Here is a 23657-nt window from a genome sequence, read left to right on the forward strand (position 1 = left end):
GTATTTAAACCTGGGGAGAGATGACTAGGTTCATGGTCAGACTTGAAGCTTTGCTGATAAATTCTGGTAACGCTATTGCTACCTCACATTTCTGAGAAGTCTTATGTTAAGCAAGTTGCAACTCTTACTGCCTTTAAAAACTTAAAAAGCACTTCAGAAATTGAAAAGGCTTGTGTTTGTGGCAAAGCTGCTTTGTGGAGTACAGAGCTATAGAAAAGATATGAAGTGTCATAACATAAGACACATCGAAAGCTTTTTAACACATTCCCTACTTTCGGGTACAGAAGCTCTTCTGCAGGGCCAACTACTTAACCTTAAAACTTCAGGAGAGTAATTTTGGGGGCCGTGTTAGTATTAGACTGGCCTCTCCACATACTTGCACTACCTTTCCCTTTATTGTCTTTCCCACCCATTCAATTCAAGAAAAGTTATCTGCAGTTGTTATTTCTAATTTCATTCAAATGCTTGCTTTGAGGTGATGTATCATTCCTGCATTGTCCTACTTGCACCCATATAATTGTTGTTTTGATCCCAGCCAATGCAAATGTGCAATCTGATAAACCCCAGCTAATTCTAGAGTTGTTAATTTAAAAAATAAACAAACAAACCCCCTCCTATATACTAGCTTTGATATGTGCACTTGCCCCTTTGACAGAGTTCTCAAATCCTAGCCAATTGTCAGATACTTATGAACAGGATGAAAGACAACTACATTATCTGTCTTCTGAAGCCCATGGTGTTCTTTATATCAAACGAATACTGTGCCTTTGTGCCTTTAGCTTTATTCTCTGCTAAGTTTGCTTCTTTGCCAAATGTGCAGTCATCCATCTTCACAATGAGTAGTCCATGCTCTAAAAACTATTTTCTTTGAGCTGTAGTTTCCTTATATAGATTGGAAGCCAGAAGGCAGGCATAGAGCTGAAATAAGAAGACAGACAGAGAACTGGGATAAAGTAGATAAGGTCATTCTGTATTTAATGTTGTTGCTGGATATTTGTTTCCCTCTGATCCCTTTTCCACATCAGAACTAGTAAAATTTGCAAGCTGTCAACCTTTAAGAGGACTCAGTGCTCTTGGCATGGAATAATTTGTGCTGTCATAGTCACTCTGGTTTAAAACTTACAGCTCCTATCTACATTGCAAACCAGCATCCATATTGAATGTTTTTAGGGGTGAAGCATGTGCATTCCATGTACCTATTGAAATTCAGGGCTGATATATATATGTTTTACCCAGCAATTATAACTTGCCAGTCATAACAATGCTGCTTTAACTTACTGTAAAATGAAAAGGAGCTGCAGAAGTCCTCCTAGATCTTAATTCACTCCTTTTTAACAGGGTGGGTTTTAATAACTTTATACGTTCCAAGTTCAGCATCTCAATGCTTTACTTAAACAATGTAGCCTAAAAATGTTAATCTTCCCCATTTCATACTCATATACCCTGAATCAGGGAATATATTTTGGGAAGGTGTAGCATAAATCTCATTGTTTCTAGCAAAGCATTGCAACTTGTGTTTTTATTAGCTTGCTTCTGTTAAGTGCCTGTAGCAGAATTCTTTCAGTATTGTGTCCCTGGTGCAATAAATAGGTCAGGCATCCATTAGGAAGCAGAGAAAGAGGCTGTTTACCAAGTAGTTTCCTGTATGAGTGGAACTCAGAGAACTGACATTTTGCTGAAACGCAGCTGGTGTTTAAATAAGTTTGAAAGCTTTGCTTACTGCCTGCTGAGAACCTCTAAAGTGACATATTGCTTTTAGGTTAAAATTATACATCTTTTTAAGTAAGTGTTTGAATTTCTGTAGCTTTTTAGAATATGATTACAAACTGACCTTCCTTCCTTATCAACAGTCTTGGAGGGGCAAGTTTTAAGAAAGTACAAAAGCTGATTGTTGGATACAAAGAGTGAATCTTTAAGTGAAAGTTCATCACAAAGATTTTTGACAAGTATCTGTAGCTCTTCAGTTTGGTTTTTTTTTTTTTTGGTTTTTTTCTAAAGCTGATACCTATTCCAGTAACAATGAATGACTGATGACACTAATTTCATACTTTTGGGTCTCTCACTGATTTCATTCTGGGAAATCTGACAGCCTTCTGCTACGTTGCTCTTCAGGGATGCTAGAGATACACAGACTTCTTAACTAAAAGCTTAACAAGACACCCTGTGCACTTTGTTTTGGGATATAAAAGGCAAGAGTGAATAAAAATAGCTGATGACAGACAGGGGAAAGTGACCACAGTCTATTCATTTGAGTAAACTTCTTTCTTACAAGGGTGAATTAACAGTTTGTCCCTTTGTTTTTAGGGTGGGGTTGAACAGGTACATAAAAATAATAAAACTGCTGAGCAATGTGAGTATAACTTTGCTAGTAGTACTGATGGTCTCTGAGATAAAAGCATTCAGACATCAGTCAGAAAGACTGAGCAGAAAGAGCAAATCTTTTCCTTGTAACATTGTGTTTGTGTTCAGTTATTGCTAATTCCTAATGAGTATGTTCATTCTTGAATTTAGGCATGTGCAGACATACTCATACGAGGAGCGGCTGAGAGAGCTGGGGTTGTTTAGGCTGGAGAAGTGGAGGCTGAGGGGGAGACCTTATTGCTCTCTACAACTGCCTGAAAGGAGGTTGTAGAGAGGAGGGAGCTGGGCTCTTCTCCCAAGTGACAGGGGACAGGACAAGGGGGAATGGCCTCAAGCTGTGCCAGGGGAGGCTCAGAGTGGACATCAGAAAAAAATTTTTCACAGAAGGGGTCATTGGGCACTGGAACAGCTGCCCAGGGAGATGGTTGGATCACCATTCCTGGGGGTATTTAAAAGGCAGGTATATGAGGTGCAAAGGGACATGGTTTAGTGGCAGATAGAAATGGTTGGACTCGATGATCCAAGAGGTCTTTTCCAACCTGGTGATTCTATGGTTCTGTATGCACTATATAGCTGATATATTTTTAACAACTTAATGTACCTGTATTAAGCAGTAAATTGTAAGTCTTCAGCTCTTCATAAATATTCTTTTATTCCTCGATTTGCCAAGCGCAATATGTCTGCTGTACCTGCCTGGGCTAGAGGAACAGCTATTTCAAACAAAAAAAGGGACTGTGCCTCTACAGAGTTTGCAGAATCATTTGGGGATTTGAAAACCAAAATTTTCTGCCTATTACTTTGATCTGTCACAAGAATTTAGTGGGTGGTTTTGGTGATGGTCCATTGGTCATGATTTAAAAAAACTCTTTAAAATAACCTTAGCCCTCTGCTCAAGCTGCACTGACTCATGCTGCTGGTAGTAAAAACAGTGTAAATAAGCGTTGTAAGGCTCATCTATGCCTCCAAGAGCACACATGCGCTAAGAGATGGAAATAGCGGAATGCAAAGGGAAGGGGTTAGTAACGTCATGGGGGCAGATAGGGTGTTAGTTGAATGTCCTGCATCCATGAGTTCTCACAGTGCTGTTTCTTGCTTCCCAATCTAAAAAAGACTTCAGAGTGGTCTAAGTTAATGTACTTGTTTCTCTTCCAGAAGGTACCTTCCTTTATTTTTATTCTCTGTGTTGGCACTTGGAAGATGAAGTTCAGACACTAGGAGGCTTTGTGGGAAAGCTAACTTGTTTTCTTAAGGGACACAGAAGGGAGAGTCACTTCAGAAAACCTGATTGCTTCTAGCTGAGCCAGAAATGCCCACCACATTCAAACGTGTTCAGTACTTTGCAGATGATGGTACTGTTGGACTGCTAAGCACTTCTCCTTTGAAGCCTCCCAGTACTTAAGGGGGGCCTACAGGAAAGCTGGGGAGGGACTCTCTGTTAGGGAGTGCAGTGACAGAATGAGGGGTGGCAGATTTAAGCTGAAAGAGAGGAAATTTAGATTAGATATTGGGAAGATTTTTTTTTTATTGTGAGGGTGGAGAGGCACTGGAGCAAGTTGCCCAGAGAAGTCGAGGCTGCCCCCTCCCTGGAGGTGTTGAAGGGTGGATGGGGGCTTTGAGCAATCTGATCCAGTGGAATGTGTCCCTGCCTATGGCAGGTGGGTTGGATTTGGATGATTAAGGTCCCTTCCAACCCAAACCATTTGAAGATTTTTGTGAACAGCTCACACACACATAGTGATTATGTCATACGTACACAAAACAAAGTATTAATTCTCGTGGCTCTTGAACACATACAGTAAGTGTCACAGTATTTACCTGTCACATCTCGGGGCCTTTCTATAAGTGAGGCGCTTTTATTATTGAAATGCTGTCTGTAAGAGCAAATTGCCACAGCCCAACAGGGAGCAGGACCACGATATGACTGATGCTGGTACAAAACTGAAGGACCACTTCTGTTTTAATATCATAGAACACGAGCACAGAGTCATCACAGTTCTTCCAAGATGATATTTTTCTCTTCTCTCTCATGCATGCACAAACAGTGATTTACCTAAACTAATAGGTCTGACTTTTTTGCTTTGCCTAAGCTTTCTTTTAAACACCTATTGCTTTTATCTGAAGCTCTGCGCTAGCAATTATTTTAGCTTTCTCCCAGTACATCCTGGCTGCCCAGTCTCTTCTGTCAGGCTGTGGGGTTTTGTACTTCTGCTCTCATAACAGTAATCACCTGGGGAAACAATTTACATTCCTGAATTGCTCACCCAAAATAGGAAGTTGGGTGGAAACAGTCTGTCCCGCATAACTTCCATTACTTCCTGGCTTGGGTGGGAGAGGAAGTAGGACTACTAAAACACTGCCAAAGAGACTGTTCTCATGGTATTGATGACCTAAGTGTAGTGAGTGGAACACAGCTGGGGAAAAAAAAATACTTATCTCGATCTTTCTTTTTTTTAAACTCAGTCTATAAAATGAACAATTGGAAAATACTGTATATTCCTAAAAGTAATTTAACTTTAAATAGATTTTAAAAAGACTCTTTAGAAGTTAAAGAGCAAACACCAGAGTAATTCAGAGATTACTTGCTATCTTCCTCATAATACAAACCATGGAGAAAATACTGCATGGAGAAGAAATTTCTACACTTAAACAATGCCAGAAATGCAGTACAGCATCGATTCTGTACTCTGTCTGCTGTGCAGCATCTATGCGCCCCTGAAAACAGGAACTTTCAGCAGAAAAGTCAAACTGATCATCCAGCTCAAAGGCTGAGGATTTTCCTGCACACTTGAACACCAACTTGAGAATTTATGATCTTGGGAAGAACAGACGGGGAGGCTTCCATACAGGGTTTTGAAATAGTTGAATATCTTTATATTCTGATAATAATTCTCTGGTTTCTTAGTATTTCAGGAAATTAATACTAAAGTGTGCATTTTTGCTTTAACTACATTTGTATTAATTCTATCACTTTTTTTCAAATATCCAAGTTTTCAGTCTTCTGTCCCTTATAATCAGTATGTGTTCAAGTACAAAAACTTGTACGGAAGTTCTGCTTATTTTTTTTATTTCCTTGGCAAATAAAATTTCTTCTTAATAAGGTGTTTTCTTCTGTATTACCCTGAAATTTCTTGTAGTCTGCGCAGAAAGTGATATTGCTTTTCAGCCTATACCAAAACAAAATTAGTTATTCAGAGGTAAACACACTCTCAATTGTCAGTATAAACAAGGTGGGTATTTGAACATTCTTTGAAGTCTAATAGTTTGGAATAGCTGATTATCAGGCTGCATTTATACCAATTGCGAGTGTATGCCAAAGGAGAAAGTGTGATACATTGAGCTGCAATAGCAGAGATGTTTCTTCTAATAATCAAGGATTTGTCATTCTAGGTGAAAGCAGAGTAAGACTTCATGCTACAGTTAGAAGTTCTAGATTCTGAGAAAATACAATGCTTTAAGTTATTCTTGCATTCAGATTTGAGATGTATTTTTTTAAAGCCTTTTAAGTGCATCATCTTTTGGAATTGTCACATACCAAGAGAAGAATCTAGAGTTTTTCTCTGGTATCTTACGTAATTATGTATGTTTACTTGATTTAGAGACTAGATTATCTAATAAAGGTAGAAATTCTGTTTTTCAGACACGCAAGGAAGCATTTCAGTCAGGCTGAGGGCAGCCAGCTGGATGAGGTTCGACAAGTGATGGGAATGTTGGCCTTTCCTTCAGACACTCATATCTCCCCCTATAAGGTAACCTTCTGTTTGGAATTCAGTGGTACAGAATAATAAAATACACCTTGCAGTTCTTTTTCCTTACAAGAAAATGCATTGATCATTTGCAGATCAAATGTTCTTATTTTAGTTTCTAAAGTCCTTAATTTTAATAGCTGCTCCTGTACGTTAATCCAGGTAGTGTTTGCGTTGTTGCGGTTGGATCTTAATAGTAACAGAGATTCCCACTGAGCTAGGCTCACCGCCAACTCAGCCTCTAAAGATCTGTGGGACTAGAAGCATGATATGCAGATGCACAAGAGAGAAAAGCTGGGGAAGTATGAAGCAAAAATGGACTAGTTTTGTTCAACGCACTAGGCTGTGGCCTTAACACACTAGCATCAGTTCTTCCCTCTACTTCTCAATTTACCATTCTTGCAGTGGTTGGGGTGAAGAACTCAAACAGATCTGAATGATCTGAAAGCAGCATTTTTTATGCTTAAAGTGTTTGGGCTTTTGGATTATACAAATAATGTAGTTATTAGTGGTGTAATATCTACATCTAAATTGGAATCAAGCAGAATTCATAGGTTGTTACTGTTTCTACAGATTTTGAATTTGTTCCATGGTCGTGCGCTGGTTCTTCTTTCTTTTTTAACTTGGCTTTGGAGGCAGAAGGTGGACGAGTTGAGCTGGCAGACAAGGCAAAAATCCTGTGAAATGCCAATCTAATACATGGCACTGACAGTGTAAACATATCTTTTAAACAATTGATGATGACATCAGTGGTTCAACAAAACAAACAAAAAAACCCCAAACCAACAACCCACAACATTAATGTGAATTTCTTTGCTAATCCTGGAAGGATCCTGGTATTTCGGATTCTACACTTGATGTAGAACCTGCTTCCTCGGTACACCAGCATCCTGGAAAAGCAACTGCAAGAAATATCCTTAGCTATTTAGCTGAGGTTTTACATCCCTTCATCAGAACATTTGGTAGTTTTCAGAGGGGTGGGACTGGAATCTGCAGTTAGATTGCTGTTGGTAGAGCAAGGATGATCATTTGTATAGATCTCTTACTGCAGAATCATTTAATTTGGATCCTTGCACAGCTAGCGTGCATGATATAAAAACTAAATTTTCTTTGATCTAGGGTCTTATGTTTTTATAACTTCATGTGCACAAGTCTAACAAAAAGTAAGTTTGGACATTTAAAACAGCTGTCATAAAATATATTCAGTAATACTTGATTTAATCGTATTCCTAGTAAGGTAGTATTAAAAGATACTTTCTAAGCAAGTACACTCGTACTGTGCATTAGCATATATGCGTTCATTTTGTGATGGATTCAGTCTGAGTTTGGCATAATTTACCACTCCCCTTAATTTTCCTCTGGTACAATTAGACGAAAGCAACTTATAGTTGTGTTGTTTTTTAACAGGATCTCTTGGACCCTGCTCGATGGAGAATGCTGATCCAACAGTTTAGATATGATAACTACAGACTACATCAGCTGGGAAACAATTCTGTTTTTACTATAACACTCCAGGCAGGCCTTTCAGCTATAAAAACACCGTATCCTTTAATGCAGATATTACAATCGAGAGGGGGGAAAAAAGCATTGTGGGGGTTCTTTTTGTGGATGCTTTTCAGAGGAAATGCAACACGTGAGTATTTTTGAACAGGTCTCTAAGTTAAGGGGAGATTATAATAAATGGCATTATGGTTTTCAAAAAAAAAAAGCCCAACCCAGAATTTTAAATTGAAGTCCGTGTTGTGTTTGCATACTAGGCTGTCTTTCCATGTGTCTTAATTCAGTGAATATATCTGCAAAAGTTAGTGAGCTGGCTCAGATTGATTTTTATTATTTTTTTAATTATTATCTTTATTTTTTTAAGGCAATTTGACATAGATCTGCCCTGTGTGGTTTTATGTAAATATTCAAATATATCTTTTGAAACTTAGTTGGATTTGCTGCACGCTGTGCCTTATTGAAGAAGGATGGGTACTACTGAAGTGTTCTATATCAGAAACTTCACCTGCAGAGGGTGCCAGACACTTGTTACTCACTCTTGTTCTCCTGAAACAAAGCAAGTGCTTGATTCTTAGATGTATGCTTTAATTTAGGATTAAATGCTCCTGTACATTCTATAACCCAGGCTCTATTTGTGCCATTTACTATCTTTTTTTCTAATGTACATCACGAACTGATTGTTTTTGCATTCTGCGGTGGATGTTCCTTAACACACTGTTCACAGACAGTGTTATAAAGAGGATGGGAGCTCAAAAAACCCAGACTGCCCTGTGTGTAGTAAATCCCTGAACAAGCTGGCTCAGCCTCTGCCTATGGCACATTGTGCCAACTCCCGACTAGTCTGCAAGATTTCAGGGGATGTAATGAATGAAAACAATCCCCCGATGATGTTACCAAATGGATATGTCTATGGATACAATGTAAGTGTTGAAATCATTGTCTTACTGAAGGCTAACACAACAGTGGTTGTGATAACTTTCCGTATCGAAATAAGAGACTATGAACTCTGTTAGAAAGCCTGAAGTATCTTCTGTGTTAACAGTAGAAAAGTTGTTTCTTACAATCCTTCTTAAAGGACTGTACATTTATGTGATTAAATTAGCCTTTAAAAGAAGCTAATGTCTCAATATATGAACTTATAACATGAAATCAAATGGCATGAGAAATATCTTAGATATCAGGAAAAATTACTGGAAGGGTTCTCAGGCGCTGGCAAATTACAGGCTGCCAGGGAGGTGGTCGAGTCACCATCCCTGGGGGTATTTAAAAGACAGATTGATGAGGTGCTGAGGGAATCTGCTTTATTAGTGGACAAGTGTGGTTGAACTCAATGATCTCAAAGGTCTTTTTCAACCAAACTATTCTATGATTCTATATTTCCCGCTGGAGAGGGATAATGTAGAACAGTTAACTTTTGTGGGCAAAGATATTTTTGCCTCTAACATCTTTTTTTTTTTACTTATTTAAAAAGTTTATTTACAAGCCAGTGAAGTAAAACTTTGAGTTGCTATTGTGAATATTATCTTTTGATTTCACTCTTTTTCAGTCTCTGCTTTCTATTCGTCAAGATGACAAAGTAATTTGCCCAAGAACCAAAGAAGTGTTCAACTTCTCACAAGCTGAGAAAGTCTACATCATGTAGGTCCATAGAACACCTGATGAAGTGCCGCTGGAGTTTTGACACGGTGTATATTGGCAAACCCTGCAAGGGCAGGGGCCTTAAAGTGTGGCAAAGAAGCAAAACCTGCCACCTTGGGGATCAGACCTGTCGGTGGCATTATTGTTTCTTGCGACCAAAGATCAATGAGCAACAATAAACACTCTTTAAAAAAAAAAAATGAGAGAGGAATTATGACTTAAGTTTGTACTTGAATAAAAACAAAAACAGATTTTGATTGTTAAGGTTTTGTAACATAAGGTCAAAAATTGGACTCTTCTCAAAAGTACTTTCATCTTCTAAAGGATGATTTTCCTTAAAGATGGACACTTGCACTGGGGGAAAAGTTACAACAGATTTGAAATTAAATCCATTTTTCTTCCCTCTTTTTCACAATTGTCCAAGACCCTTTTGTTATCAAATATTTCAATACTACCAATATGTTCTCCTTTAAGCTCCTATTTGCCTTCTTTACAATCCTCTCGTGAAGCAACGCTGAACATGAATTGTGTAACTTATTTCCATGGGAAGATATTGATGGCTTTGACACAAGACTGGCTTCTCTGGAGGATCAGCTAGGGACTGGCTTGAAGGAGTAGGAAGTCTTTTTCCAAACCCAGATATTTTAAGGAGGTTGCATAAGTATCAAAAGGAACTGAGAACATTTCAGGCAAAATCCAATGCTTGTTTAAATGTTCTTTTTCCAGTCTACCATAGTGTTAAAGTCCTTCTAAAGTTATTAGTTATGTGCATAGGGTTCAATATGAAATCATTAGTGCTACTGCCTTATTTCTTGCTTTGAGAATGTACTCACATGAAAATGAGCTGGTATTCTTAAGTGTTGGGCGAAGTTTCTGAAGATGCCTTGCAGGATGATAACATAATTTTAGGGTCTAAATAGTATTCATTACTGAAACTAATAGTTCAATTTTAACAACTACAGACCACATCCTTATGACTTTTCGAAAGAATTAAACCATTGTAGTTCAAACAGAACCATATTGTAGAGGTTTGTATTTAGCGCTTATTTTTGCATGTTGATGTTGATTAGCTAATAAAAGATTGTAAATGTAAAACATGTTAATAAAAATTGTTTTCCATTTCTTGATTATATAACATTAGAAAGCTGCTTTGTCTTCAAATGTTAGATTAACTTTCTTAAAGGAGTGAAACCTCTGCTCCCCCATCCCAACCATCAACCATAACAATCAGAGCATTGATTTATGCTTTTTGTATTTGAACAGTACACTCCAATCTATGATCCTGCCAAATTTTTTTCTGTCACTTCCTGGAAAACTGCCTCATCTCCAAGAGACTTTCTGTTAAAAATAATTGGTTGGAGATGCTCGGTTTGAGGTTTTGATGCATGACTGATTGCTTTAAAGAAAGCTAACCAGGAATTGGGGGGGGGGGACAACTTCTATTCATGTTCAACTCTTGGAGCTTACAGATACAATCAGTTGATATGTTGGCTGCTCCCAAACTGTAAATCCAGCAGCATTTCCAGTGAGGTGTGTTTTAAAAGGTTCTATTTTCAGTAAGTGGATGTTATTGATGCTTCTGACCAGGTACAGCTGGAACACCACCGAGCTGGCAGCTTGGCAGAGACGAGTGTTCCTACGCTTACTCCTGTGAGGGCCTTTTTACCTCAGCATTTTCTGAACTGATGGGTTTGATTCCTTAAACCAAAAGCAACGTGCAAAGAGGAGGTGGAGGTGGGTAATGAGAGAAGTTACGTTAGTAACTGGAGTAATTGGCTTTCAGTTAAGCAGTAACTGATCTCTTCTTTAGAGGGTAAAAGTTGAAGCATCATCAACTCAGAAGGGGAGGGGACATCACCCTGGGGAGCAGCATTACTAAAACCGAAGTGGAAGAGCGTCTGTTTTTCTTTGGCAGACTATTCACAGCATCCTAGCAGAAGGGCAAGGATAACTTTTGAGAACGGCAATCTCTCTTTTCTCTTCTTTCCAGAAAAGCATGAAAGGCTGAAGCGGGGAGGAAGGAGTAGATTTTTCTATTAGCCCTGAGGAAATCTGTGGTAACTGCATGACAATTGTAGGGCATGGAAATTGCTACTTTTGCTTCTTGAAGTACCAGTTAGAGCTGTGGTTTCCTGGCGTTTCAGCCCTTTCTGTTTTATATGGCCTAAGCAGAGTGGTGGAGGAATCCACGCTACCAAAAAAAAAAGTAGTTTGGTAAGGGAGGGGGAGGAGAGTCACTGTCTTCCAGCAAGTGGGGCTCTGTTTGTGGGAGGTGTCATTTCAGAAGGCTCTGTACTGCTACGAGTTTGGAGTCCCTGATGGTGTGTTATAAAGAAGGTGCTCTTGAAGGACCCTAGAGGAGCTTTAGCTGTTTGTAAGCCGTGATTGCTCACTGCCAAAACCTGTTTGATCAAACAACCTGTTTTGACTGCAGCAAGACCTGTGCGATGCAGGTGGCTTTGGCCTCCTGACTGATTCCTGCAGGATTACCTGCACCCGTAGGCTGGTTTTCACTCTCAAGCTTACTCTGGGATGGCTTTAGAAGTCTTTCAGCTTTATGAGGGTCCAAATTGGTGTCAGGGATGGATTGCTTCAGCGCAGCTTGGAGTTGTGGTTTGTATTCCATGACTGCTTTTTGCAACCTTGAGCTCAGAATCCAGCAGAGGTATCAGGTGATAGCTCGGGTGGCTTCAGACGTCAAACCAAGAGCAGTATATGACTCAGGGTAAGTATAAACTTGCCACCTGTAAACGAAGTTTTTATACTTGTTCTCTCCCTGCGTTGGTTCCTGCCTGTGGGTCTGCTGAGCAGAGGACTTTGGAAGGAGGGTCAGTGTAACATTGGTGGAGACAGGGTGAGGTTATAAAGGCTTTCCTTAACAGCTGAAGCTTTGGGTGAAGATCTTGTTAAACCTGTCCCATTCTAGCAACATCTTGCATACCAGTAAGATTGTAAAATACAGGATGGGGAATCAGCTGTGCAGTCTGACTGGAACCAGATGTCGAAACTTCAACCAAAGTGGCCAGAACCTGCTCTACAGAAACCAATTTTTTTCTGCCAATTGTACATCTTATGTGTTACCAGTGACGCCTGTGTTTCATATCAATCAAAAAGTAGCCATCAGCTACGTTAGATGAGATTCCCTGTCTTTTTTATGGGTAACCTTCATCGTCTAAATGCACCTCAGTCTATTGAAGTGGAAGATAGAGGACAATCCTTTCCTTAAGGGTACAAGTTACTGCTTGTACAATGAAAGGCATCCTTTACAAATCAAAGAGGTTGATTAGTGAAGTGATCCTCCTTTCAAGATCTGGCTGAGCTGTAAATGAATGATATTCTGTACTGTGCTGTTTTTTTCAGTCTTGCCAAGCAATTTAACAAAATGAGATTGGAGGTTCTGGATTTTGGAGTTCCTGTTCAAAGGCAACAGTTTGTCCCAACTGTGCTCAGGGCCAGATTTCTTTGGCTGATTCCACAGAGGCTGACAATTGCCTTAACCTTTTCTTCTCTTGCTCGTGGTCCAAACCCGAAGTCTAAATGCTGAAGATTCTACTTCTTGTGAAAGGAGAAGGAGGTACCAATAACTGTTTGTGCTGGTAACTGTTCACAATGCTGTGGGTTCCTCTGATACCTGCTTCAACTTGAGGTATCCCATTATGGGGTTGAGAAGGGTTCAGGATGCTGAGATTGCACCACTTTATTGGTAGGAGGTAGTGAAGCTGGTAGCATCTTCAGGTAAAGTATTTTGCAGGAAGCTTTAAAGACTGATGAGCTGGTATGGTTAGGGGTTTGTTTTTAGTTTTTAAAGCCAGTCCTTTCCTACTCATTAATAAGATTACTTCTTACAAAAAAAAAAAAAAAAAAAAAAAAAAAAAGACGATCTGGGAGCAGAAGAATGAGAAAGTTATGTATAGCTGGTAATCTGCCAAAAGGAAGCCCTTGAACATCCTTAATAGACCACTGTTCAGGAGAAAAAAAGTAATATTTGGCTTTCTGTTTTCCTGCTTCAGGTGCCTGAGCAGAGCGTATTGACACACCAAGCACTTTATTGGGGAATGCTTTGAGACACATGACTGTACTCTGATCTGGTGTACAAGGTGTCCTCTGGCACAATGCAGAGGTCACTGTGTAACAAAATGAGTATTTAAATCTCTTCCATCCTGTTTTGCCGTGTTCTATAACGAGGTACCAGTTTCTACTCAGCAAGGTGTTTCTTCCTGCAATGTCCTGAACTCCATGGCACAATTAACACTATCCCAGTAGAAGGCTGGGTCGTTTGGGCTTCCTTATTTGGGTTTTGTACTCCTTAGGCCACAGTTTTTGGTTGTGTTCTCCAGCATGCTCCACCCTAAGGGCTGGTTCTGTTCTGTTTCCCTGGCCCTGAGCAGTAATTTTCCTGTGGTGTGATTTTCTGGCTTTTGGTACAAATAACCTGCATCTTCAAAGGCAAAGCCAGGCTTTAGTGACAATGGGCTGTCCCGTCTCTGTGCTTTCTGCATTAGTGCACCGAGCAAACCCCAGCCCAGACCAATAGGACAATTGATCAAATCTGATCTTTATCTGATCCTTGAACAGATAAACCTGCAAATTGTTTCTTCTGGTCATTGGATGCCGCTGTAACTATTTGTTTTTATTTGATGATGAGGGGCATCTGCATGTGAGGTAGTGAACAGGATTTCCTTGCCATGGTGCTTCTCTGAAGATTCAGTGCCCAGTTGGTTCTGCGGTTTGGGTAATTCCCACCCACCCTGAAAGGCAGTCTTTTCATTTATTTATTTATCTTAAAGAATTGGCTGTGTTAAGGAAGTTTTCTTGAAATGTTCAGAAATTCAACTTTCTCTAGGGTGGGTGGAGGTGGAAAACAGAATCTTCTGTTATCCGTTTGCTAACGTCTCTACTTCTTGTAGCCAGGCAGGTTCTGTAAGTAGAATAAAGTCTCTCGAGCACATAGTTACGGGAAGAAAATTTGCACTCATTGGCATCAAGAGGAGCAGGAAGCTGTAGAGCACAGAAAGCCAACCGTATCCTGGGCTGCATCAAAAGAAGTGTAACCAGCAGGTTGGATGAGGTGATTCCACCCCTCTACTATGCTTTGGTGAGACCTCACCTGGAGTACTGTGTTCAGCATGGATATGGATCTGTTAAAGCAAATCCAGAGGAGGGCCACAAAGATGATCAGAGAGCTAGAGCACCTCTCCCATGAAGAAAGGCTGAGAGAGTTGGGATTGCTCAACCTAGAGAAGGGAAAGCTCCACAGAGACCTTAGGGCAGCCTTCCAGTACTTCATGGGGGCCTACAAGAAAGCTGGGGAGGGACTCTTTATCAGGGCATGTAGTGATAGGAGAAGTGGTAACAGTTTTGAGCTGAAAGAGAGGAGATTTAGATCATATATATTTAGAAGCATTTTTTGACTATGAGAGTGGTGACACCCTGACACAGGTTGTCCAGAGAAGTCATGGATGCCCCATCCCTGGGGGTGTTCAAGGCCAGGTTGGATGAGGCTTTGAGCAACCTCACCTAGTGGAAAGTGTCCCAGCCTGTGGCAGGGGGTTGGAACTAAATGATCTTTAAGGTCCCTTCCAACCCAAACCATTCTATGACTTTATAATTGTTGGATGTGAGGGCTGAAGGGGATTTTTGATGCAATAGCTATAGAGCTCATACAAAGTAGTTCTACATTATAGATGGCTTTTGTGAGATGTTATACATGTATCTGAGCTAGTCCTTGGAAAAAAACCTCATCTTAAGGAAAAAAACCTCATCGGCTCTAGTCCTGATTTCAGTTTGAACTGATGTCCTAAGGCTCTGTTAACGATGTTCTTAATTTCAAAAATTAAATGAGTCTATCGTTGCTAGCTAGCGACAAGTTAATCTCACTGAGAAGCTCACAGTTTTGAATAACAGGTTTCAGACTGTGTCATAAAATGACCGTGTTAACATAAGCAGAGACTTGTATTCTATTCCAGAGGAAATCAACTGTAGGATGATTAGCGCCGCAACAACAAAACCAATAGGAAATAGCAGAACAACAAGAAATAGAAAAGGCTGATTATCAAGAAAAGCTGTTTGTTTTGACTTATTAAAAATAAAAACTAGTGTTAGGGAAGAGTTCAGACATGCTAGCAGCCAGCTGTCTTTCAGAGAGATTAAAAGAACTGCAGAAGTTTTTGAAAGTGCAAGTAAGAGAAAGAAAAATAACACGAAAGTACTGTGTGGTAGAGATCCAGACTCTACACGGAGTCTGGAACGGAACTACACCCAGCACCTCCTTGCTCGTAGTAAGGGTAGCAATGTTCACCGTTACTGGGTGGGGGGATACACTGGGAAAACCTGAAATAACTCAGCAACATGGAAGTTAAAGAAAGTGTGCACAAGTTACAGAAACCAAGTGATCTCTCCTGGAATTGTTAATTGTTCAGATCTAATGGAAAGCAGCTGTTCTGCTATCCAGCCTGGGGATGGTATCACGGGAACCGAGAGCCTCTGCCATAGTCATGGATTTTTAAGGGGAGAGGAGAGTGAAAAAATCAACCTGAAGGACAGCTGTAAGTGAGCGTGAAGGGGAGATGTTTACTGAGGATAATTATGCCATACTACCCTCCTGACCGCTGCTGTTAAGAGGAGTCTTCTCAAACAAAATCCAGCTACAGTGCAGTGTTACATGTGATGACATTAGCTAACAACTGGAGAAGATGGGAATTAGAAATTACAAGGGGATCTGGCTAAGGGAGATAGGATAAAAGGCAGCGTGAAGGGCAGGGTGACAGTGGAATTCCTCAGGGATCTGTGGTGGAGCTGATACTAGTGGCCATTGCTGATATTCCGCAATAAGCAGGAATGTGCTGATGGGACAAAAATAGTAGATAGCCTCAGCCCAGAGGATGCTGGAATATTACACAGGAAGACAGACAGGTAACCTTGAGGAGTGGACTAACAAATAAGTGAGATTGTTTTAGCACTAGAGTGCATTCAGCTGTCAGTTAGGATCTCACTTGAAAGAAAAAGCCTTCGTTAAACACTGATTGTGGAGGCCTTTGAGCCGCCAGTGGAGAAATGCAGCTCTGAAGTGGTGCTGCCACCGCAATGGAGGAGCAAGGGCTGCAAAGGGGCCTGGTGCTCCATTGCTGGAAGCTGGGACACAGTCGTGTTTGCTTGTGTTCGTATCTCTTACACTGAAGCTGGAGCAGAGGCAGCACTGAATTGGTCAAGTGGACCAGCAATCTATTCCCAGCCCAGATGGCTCAGGATAAGGTATTTCCTACATTCTCAGATTAATGGGGAAAACCAGGGCTGGTTAAGAGAGGGATAACACCCAGAGGACTGGAACCTACATCTGCACCTACTCCTTTGACTCTTTCCTATCCCCATAAGATTAACTTTTATGTTGTGCATTTCTCAAGGAAATAGTTTTATCCACCCCACAGAGCAGAGGAGCAGATTTTCCCAGGGAGCTCATCTGAGTTCCCAGCCAGGACTTCTTCCTGACAGAGCCAGAAGGAAGAATGAGGAAAGATAATAAAGCCTATTCACTTCAAGACAAAAAGTTCATTAGATAACTTAAATATTTTGTTCCCCACCCATGGAGATTAAGCAGGATCATACAGACAAACTCTCCAAAAGGAAATAAACAGGTAATAAAATCAGTAGACAATTTCCTTTTTCCTCTTTGCAAATCACAGCAAGACAAATCGCTCTGAAGGAGCAAAACAAGAGCTGTGGGAACTTCTTCTGTGAGCATGTGTACCCCATATGGAGATGTCTTCTCTGTTTATGTAGCAGCTTTAGGGACTCAAACTATAGAGATATTTTATTAAAATTTTAAGGGAGTCAGGGAGGAATTGGTTTTAGGAAAGCCCACGTTACCCTGGAGGCAGTCATTAAGGAAAACATTCTATAGAGCTCAACATTAATTCTTTCCATGTAGATCATTATCCTGGCACTGTGCTGTATAATGCTCAGCTAACCTCTCTTCTGGATCCTAGCCCTTTCCCCCATCTTCTTCCCCTGCTGAGAGAATTGTTGTGCAGGACGTTCAAAACCCAACACACAGGTTTTAAACCAGAGCCTGATTGTTGCTGCCCCTCCTCATTTCGGAAGACAGGATGATTCCTCTGCAGAGGGATCTGGACAGGCTGGATTGATGGACCTGGACCAGTTTTAAGGGGTTCAACAAGGTTAAGTGTTGGGTTCTGCACTTCAGTCGCAGCAACCCCGTGCAATGCTACAGGCTTAGGGATGAGTGGCTGGAAAGCTGTCTGGTGGAAAAGGACCTGGATGTGTTGGTCAACAGCAGCTGAACATGAGCCATCAGTGTGCTCAGGTGGCCAGGAGGGCCAACAGCATCCTGGCTTGTATCACAAATAGTGTAGCCAGCAGGAGGAGGAAAGAGATTGTGTACTCGATATTGGTGAAGATGCACCTTGAAATCTGTGTTCAGTTTTAGGCCTCTCAGTACAAGAAAGACATTGAGGTGCTGGAGTGTGTCCAGGGGAGGGCAATGAAGCTGGTGAAAGGTCTGGAGTACAAGTGTTACAAGAAGCAGCTGAGGGGACTGGGGTTGTTTAGCCTGGAGAAAAGGAGGCTTAGAAGAGACCTTATTGCTCTCTACAACTACCTGAAAGGAGGCTGTAGAGAGGTGTGTGTTGGTCTCTTCTTGCAAGTAACAAGTGATGGAACAAAAGGAAACAGCCTCAAGAGGCACCAGGGGAGGTTTAGATTGGATATTAGGAATAATTTCTTCACCCAAAGAGTGGTGAAGCATCAGAACCAGCTGCCTAGAGAAGTGGTGGAATCTCCTTCCATGGAGGTGTTCAAAAAACATGTAGCTGTAGCACTTTGTCACATGGTTTAGTAGGCACCGTGGCATTAGACTGATGGTTGGACTTGATAATTTTGGAGGTCTTTTCCAACCTCAATGATTCAATAAGAAAAATCAAAATATCAAAATTTTTCTAGCAGCCAGAATAAAGATTGTGGCCTGGTTGCATGTTGAAAGAAGGAAAATAGAGCTTTGGAATCCTCCATAAAGTCTCACTACTAAACGTCTAGTTTAAACGTATACTAAAACGTCTAGGCGAAAACATGGAGTCTTGTAGAGCAACGGTTTCTTGAATGATCTAAAACTTTGTGCAAATGCTATTGAGTATACCAGTCTAGATCAACTCTGTTAAAATCCCCGAAGATTAAATATGCAACCTCCCAGCTTAATCTTCTTCAAGGAGCCCTCCCTGCTGTGGGCAGTTAGAGTGGCTGCTCTCATGGTTTCTACCATTAGAGGAACCTTCTGTCACCCTTACCTATCCTCAGATAACTTTGTCTTGAAACCTGAAACTTACAGTAGTTTCTTTTAACTCCAGGACTTTTCAGAATACCATAATGTTTTCTTAAACATTATGTTTTCATTTTTCTTAAACACCATTTGCAAAATACTCTCCATCCCGTCCTCTCTCCAGGATCCCCTGGCAGCTCCATAGCAGGAGTAGTCATGGCTCCTGCTTTAACTTTTACTGTCTAACTGAGTCACCAGGTTAATCGTGTCCTGCCACTCCTGTTTTGTGTAAAAAGTCTTCTTAACTTAATGCCTCCCAAGAGAGCCATGAGCACTACATCTCCAGTGTCCTGATTTTGGATGTCAACTCTCAAATCTATTTACAATCTAGAGTTGTTTGGTTTGAGCACATCTGTCAGAAAAACATCATCATGAGACACAGAATCTGTTTCCTCACTGGTAAAATATGTGCCTGCTCTCCAGTTTGAATTCATCTTTTGTTTCTTTTGTTTTTCGCTGCTACACTCAAAATCATTTAGTATGTGATGGTTTTCCCTGAAGATCCTTTTATTTTATGAACCAGTTGCCTCTGAATTTTGTTTCAGACAAACAAAACGTAATCGTATCTCTACTTCTAGTCACTATCGCAACTGTTTTTTTCCTGCAGTTTGTTCTTGTATCCTTCCTATAAGTCTTTTTTTTTGAAAGAACTTTGGAAAATGTATATTATTTTAGTATTGCCCTGTTGTTTACATGTTTTGCAAAGGTGAATGTCCACTACTTACAGCTTTTCACTACTGCTGTGAAACTGTTTAACCCTGCTGTTGCCACAGAGTAAATTAATAAAATACAGACATATTCAAAATAAGCTGGTATAAGCAGTAAGTCAAGCACACAGATCAATGTTTAAGTATTTCTGTGCACTTCAAGGCCAGTTACCCATAATACTTTTGAAGAGACAATATAGTGTATTTTTGCAACACATGCATTTGTTTTCCAAGGCACTACAAACAGGTTTTTTATTGCAGGATTTAAAACAGGGTCCATGTGGTGAAATAAGCACATGGAGATGAGAGAAACCACATTGACTGCAGATAATTTTAATCCCTTGTTTACAGTAAGTAAACCCATGCTGTGGTTACACACATACATACAAGTGGACTTCTCAGAGTTTCCATTGCTTGCTCTGGAGCCATCATAAGCAACCTGTGGTTACGGAACCCCTGGCAGCATTTTGGTAACTCTGTTGTGATTTCAGTTCACCATCCTGAGCCCTTCAAGAAAGATTTCTCTTCCAGGTGTAGTTATTTCAGTTTTAATATGAAGGGAAAGAGAATACTTTAGGTTATAAAAGACATTTAAGATCATCAAGTCCAACCATAAACCTAGCACTGCCCAGTTCACCACTAAACCATGGCCCTAGGCAGCACATCTACACATCTTTTGAACACCTTCAGGAAAGGTGATTCAACCACTTCTCTGGCAGCTTGTTCCAGTGCTTGACAACCCTTCCTGTGGAGCAGAATTTCATAACACCCTGTCTAAAGCTCCCTTGGCACAACTTGAGCCCATTTCTTCCCAACCTATCACTTGTTACTTGGGAGAAGAGACCAACACACACCTTGCTACGCCCTCCTTTCAGGTAGTTTTAGAGATTGATAAGGTCTTCCCTCGGCCTCCTCTCCTCCAGGCTAAACAACTGCAGGTCCCTCAGCCGCTCCTCACAAGACTTGTGCTCCAGAGACCTCCTCAGCTTCCTTGCCCTTCTCTGGACATGCTCCAGCACCTCAATATCCTTCTTGTAGTGAGGGGCCCAAAACTGAGCACAGGATTTGAGGTGCAGCCTCAGCAGCGCTGAGTACAGGGGCACAATCACTTCCCTACTCCTGACCACACCATTTCTGACACAGGCCAAGATGTTGTTGGCCTTCTTGGCCACCCAGGCACACTGCTGGCTCCTATTCAGCCAGCTGTTGACCAACACCCCCAGGTCCTTTTCCACCAGGCAGCTTTCCAGCCATTCATCCCCAAGCACGTGGTGTTGCACGGAGCCGTTGTGACCTACATACAGGACCCCACACTTATGTAGATATATATGTACATACACACATATTAAAATTATCATTTCCATTTTTGATTGCTGAAAACCTCTAGGCACTTGGACATCCTCTCAGGTCATCCCTAAGGTTTTGGGTTTGAGATGTCAAACCCATTGCATAGGTCAGTGCCACAAGCCTGTGAGTTCACACCCTCAACTTTAAAAACAAAATACAAGAAAATAACTTGCTGACAGCAAAAGCCACGTTACAAATATCAAACAGGATTTTTGAGGTGGTGTTTTTTGCCAGGAGCAGTGATTTCAGCCCCTGCTCCCACCTCCATGGACAGCCATGGGTGCTCCTGCATTGCCATCTGCTGGGGGCTGTGCCCAAAGGCGCTGGGCTAGGCGTGGTGGGGATGCTCACCCTGTCTGGCAGCCCCTCCTGCAGTAAGCCCTGCTCCAGAGGGGTCCAGATCTTGGCAGAAATGCCGTGGGTTTCTTATGTAGGGGAAAAGAGGTATAATGTGTGCATATAAATAACTAGAAATTATTTTGATGACGGGCAAGGAAGTTCAGAGCTTTATAAAGTTCTTCTTTACTAGTATCTGAAAATGTAAAGCACTTTATACTCCCAATAGCTTTCTGAGCTTAAATAATAATCTATATATTTTTATTACTAAAATAGATTAAACTTTACTTTTATTTTGCTTTTAGGTTAAATAAATGAAATAATTTGTAAGTGAATTTAGAAAATGTTTTTCCCTGAACACTCCAGAAGCTGTGGTTCTCAGTGACTGTACTTCTTTCATGACCATGTAGGAATGTGGTGACAGAGGCAAGGAAAGAATATTTTCTGTGATTCAAGATGAGAGAAGTCTGTCACAGGTACCCAGCTCAGACCATCACCAGCAGTGCAGTTTCCTCTACTATCCCTCTAAATATATATGTTTGAAATTGTTGAGTGCCAGTTTTGAGTTTAGACTTTTGAAAACCCCCACAATTTGCTAAAATTCAAGTTACATGATGTGGAGCAGAACTGGACTTTCAGAGGTCTGCAAACCCACACTGGAGGCTGTTGAAGGGGTCACTCCAGAGCAGACGCGTGCATATCCACAGAGAACAGATTCACCCAGGTTCTGCCAGAGAAAACCCTCTCCCCCTGAGCATGTTGTACTAGTGTATCAATAACAGACCTGGTTTTATGGAGGAAAGTCTTAGGTGAGCAAAAATGTTGGTCTTTCATCTACTGTCTCTCTTGGAGGGGTTGATCTTTATAATGCTCTTAATAGGAAGTCAAGAAAACTTTGTGTGCAGTTTACTGCCTGATGCTCACCACCACTCTTTCTGCAGAATTTGACACAATTTTACTGTTACAACTTGTGCAAAGAGGAAAAGTAGCAGTGATTCATTTAAGAGGACTTTTGATGCTTGCCTGAAACAAGCTAAAACACAGAATAAGGGTGGTTGCCTGAGTAACACTGCCTAGCTCGTACTGGGGCAGAGACGTTGCTGGAGGTGTTGCAGCTCAGGGAATGCAGTCAGTGCCTCAAATTCTGCACACAGCTTTTCTGGGAGGCCATAGCGTTGTCTTCTTAAAACCAACTTCTTCTTTGTGTATGCACACTGTACTACGCTGTATTGAGGTTCAATTTTCTACAAGTTTGTGAAACCCTTTAGGGAGCTTTAGTAGGGCGCAATATAAGAGAATCGTTGTATATTAGTTGGTGGGACCGTCATGATGCACTTGCTGCAGAAACTGAGGGCACATCAAGGAGTCCGAATATATAAAACATAAATAGTTACCCATTTTGCTCCCACTTATCTACTAAGCCACAGAAGTGCAAAACATCTCTTTAAAAGCATAAATAAATAAATGGCTCCAGACAGTTCACATGACTTGCTACCTTCTTTCTTTGAAGATACTTCCCTCTTCCTTTTAATTATACTTCAGTATTTCCTTCTCTCTCAAACTGTGTTTCTTTGCACTCTATGTTTGTCCCCACTGCCTTGTAGTCTCCACAAGTCAGGGACTTTCCTTCTGCCTGCAAAAGCTGAGCTGTATGAATAACCTCTTCATAAAGACAAAGTGTTCTTTTCTTACAATTTCTTGTAAAAGAAATTCCCCAGAAAAGCTTGTTTCACCCCATGTGGCTTTCCTGGATGCTGCTCATAAAAGATGATGAAAATACCAAAAAGGCCTGAAGGCTGAGAGCATGCTTGTTTGGGCACACCCCTGGTGCTGAGGGAGTACAGTGCATTTTGATGGATGACTGAAGACTCACTCCTGTGAATGTGTGATCACAATATCACTGTGGGTTCACACCCTTGGTGCACAAGAAGGAGAGAGCAATCTGAAATGCAAAACGACTGATCAGATGGTGTTTGTGCAAGGGTGTGCAATGGCTGTGTGACACATGCAAACCCACTGCCTGTCCATGTCTGACAGCAATGACAACAGTTTCACATGAGGACTGGACTTCATTGCTCCCACTTAAACTGGAGGCAGTGCTACAGCTTTTAGCAGCTTCAGAGCAGTTCTTTCCTTTTCCACATGCTTGGGAAAAGAAGAAATAAGCCATTCCTTTGGGTATCTGAAGCCATAGCTCTGTACAGTCTTTCATTTGGAGAAACCAGCTTGAGTGACCACAGTTCTATTACAGGCTGTGTCTTCCCAAGGATGGACAGCTCAGATGTCACAGAATCGCTAGGTTGGAAAAGACCTCCTGGATCATCAAGTCCAACCATTCCTATCAACCACTAAACCATGCCTCTGAGTATCTCATACACCCATCTTTCAAATACCTTCAGGGATGGTGACTCCACCACCTCCCTGGGCAGCCTCTGCCAGTGCCCAATGACCCTTTCTGTGAATTTTTTTTTTTTTCTGATGTCCAGCCTGAACATCCCTTGGCAGAGCTTGAGGCCATTCCCTCGTCCTGTCCCCTGTCACTTGGAAGAGGAGGCCAGCTCCCTCCTCTCTACAACCTCCTTTCAGGTAGTTGTAGAGAGCAATGAGGTTTCTCCTCAGTCTCCTCTTCTCAGGGCTAAACAACCCCAGTTCCCTCAGCCGCTCCTCATAAGATTTGTTCTCCAGCTCTTTCACCGG

General features: G+C 41.2%; 1 protein-coding gene across 4 annotated transcripts in view; it reads left to right on the top strand.

Annotated features, from left to right (window-relative positions):
• The window catches only part of MAEA (macrophage erythroblast attacher, E3 ubiquitin ligase), a 47684-nt gene extending 38242 nt beyond the window's left edge, over window positions 1-9442 (top strand). For all 4 annotated transcript variants that reach the window (XM_054064938.1, XM_054064940.1, XM_054064939.1 and 1 more), the window contains 4 exons: window positions 5999-6107; window positions 7512-7645; window positions 8329-8524; window positions 9151-9442. In XM_054064938.1, coding sequence (XP_053920913.1) covers window positions 5999-6107; window positions 7512-7645; window positions 8329-8524; window positions 9151-9246 — 535 coding nt within the window. In that variant the 3' untranslated portion in view covers window positions 9247-9442. The remainder of the gene's footprint in view (window positions 1-5998; window positions 6108-7511; window positions 7646-8328; window positions 8525-9150) is intronic.
• Window positions 9443-23657: the final 14215 nt, after the last annotated feature.

This window comes from Cuculus canorus, chromosome 4 (genome assembly GCF_017976375.1).
Source record: "Cuculus canorus isolate bCucCan1 chromosome 4, bCucCan1.pri, whole genome shotgun sequence".
NCBI lineage: Eukaryota > Metazoa > Chordata > Aves > Cuculiformes > Cuculidae > Cuculus > Cuculus canorus.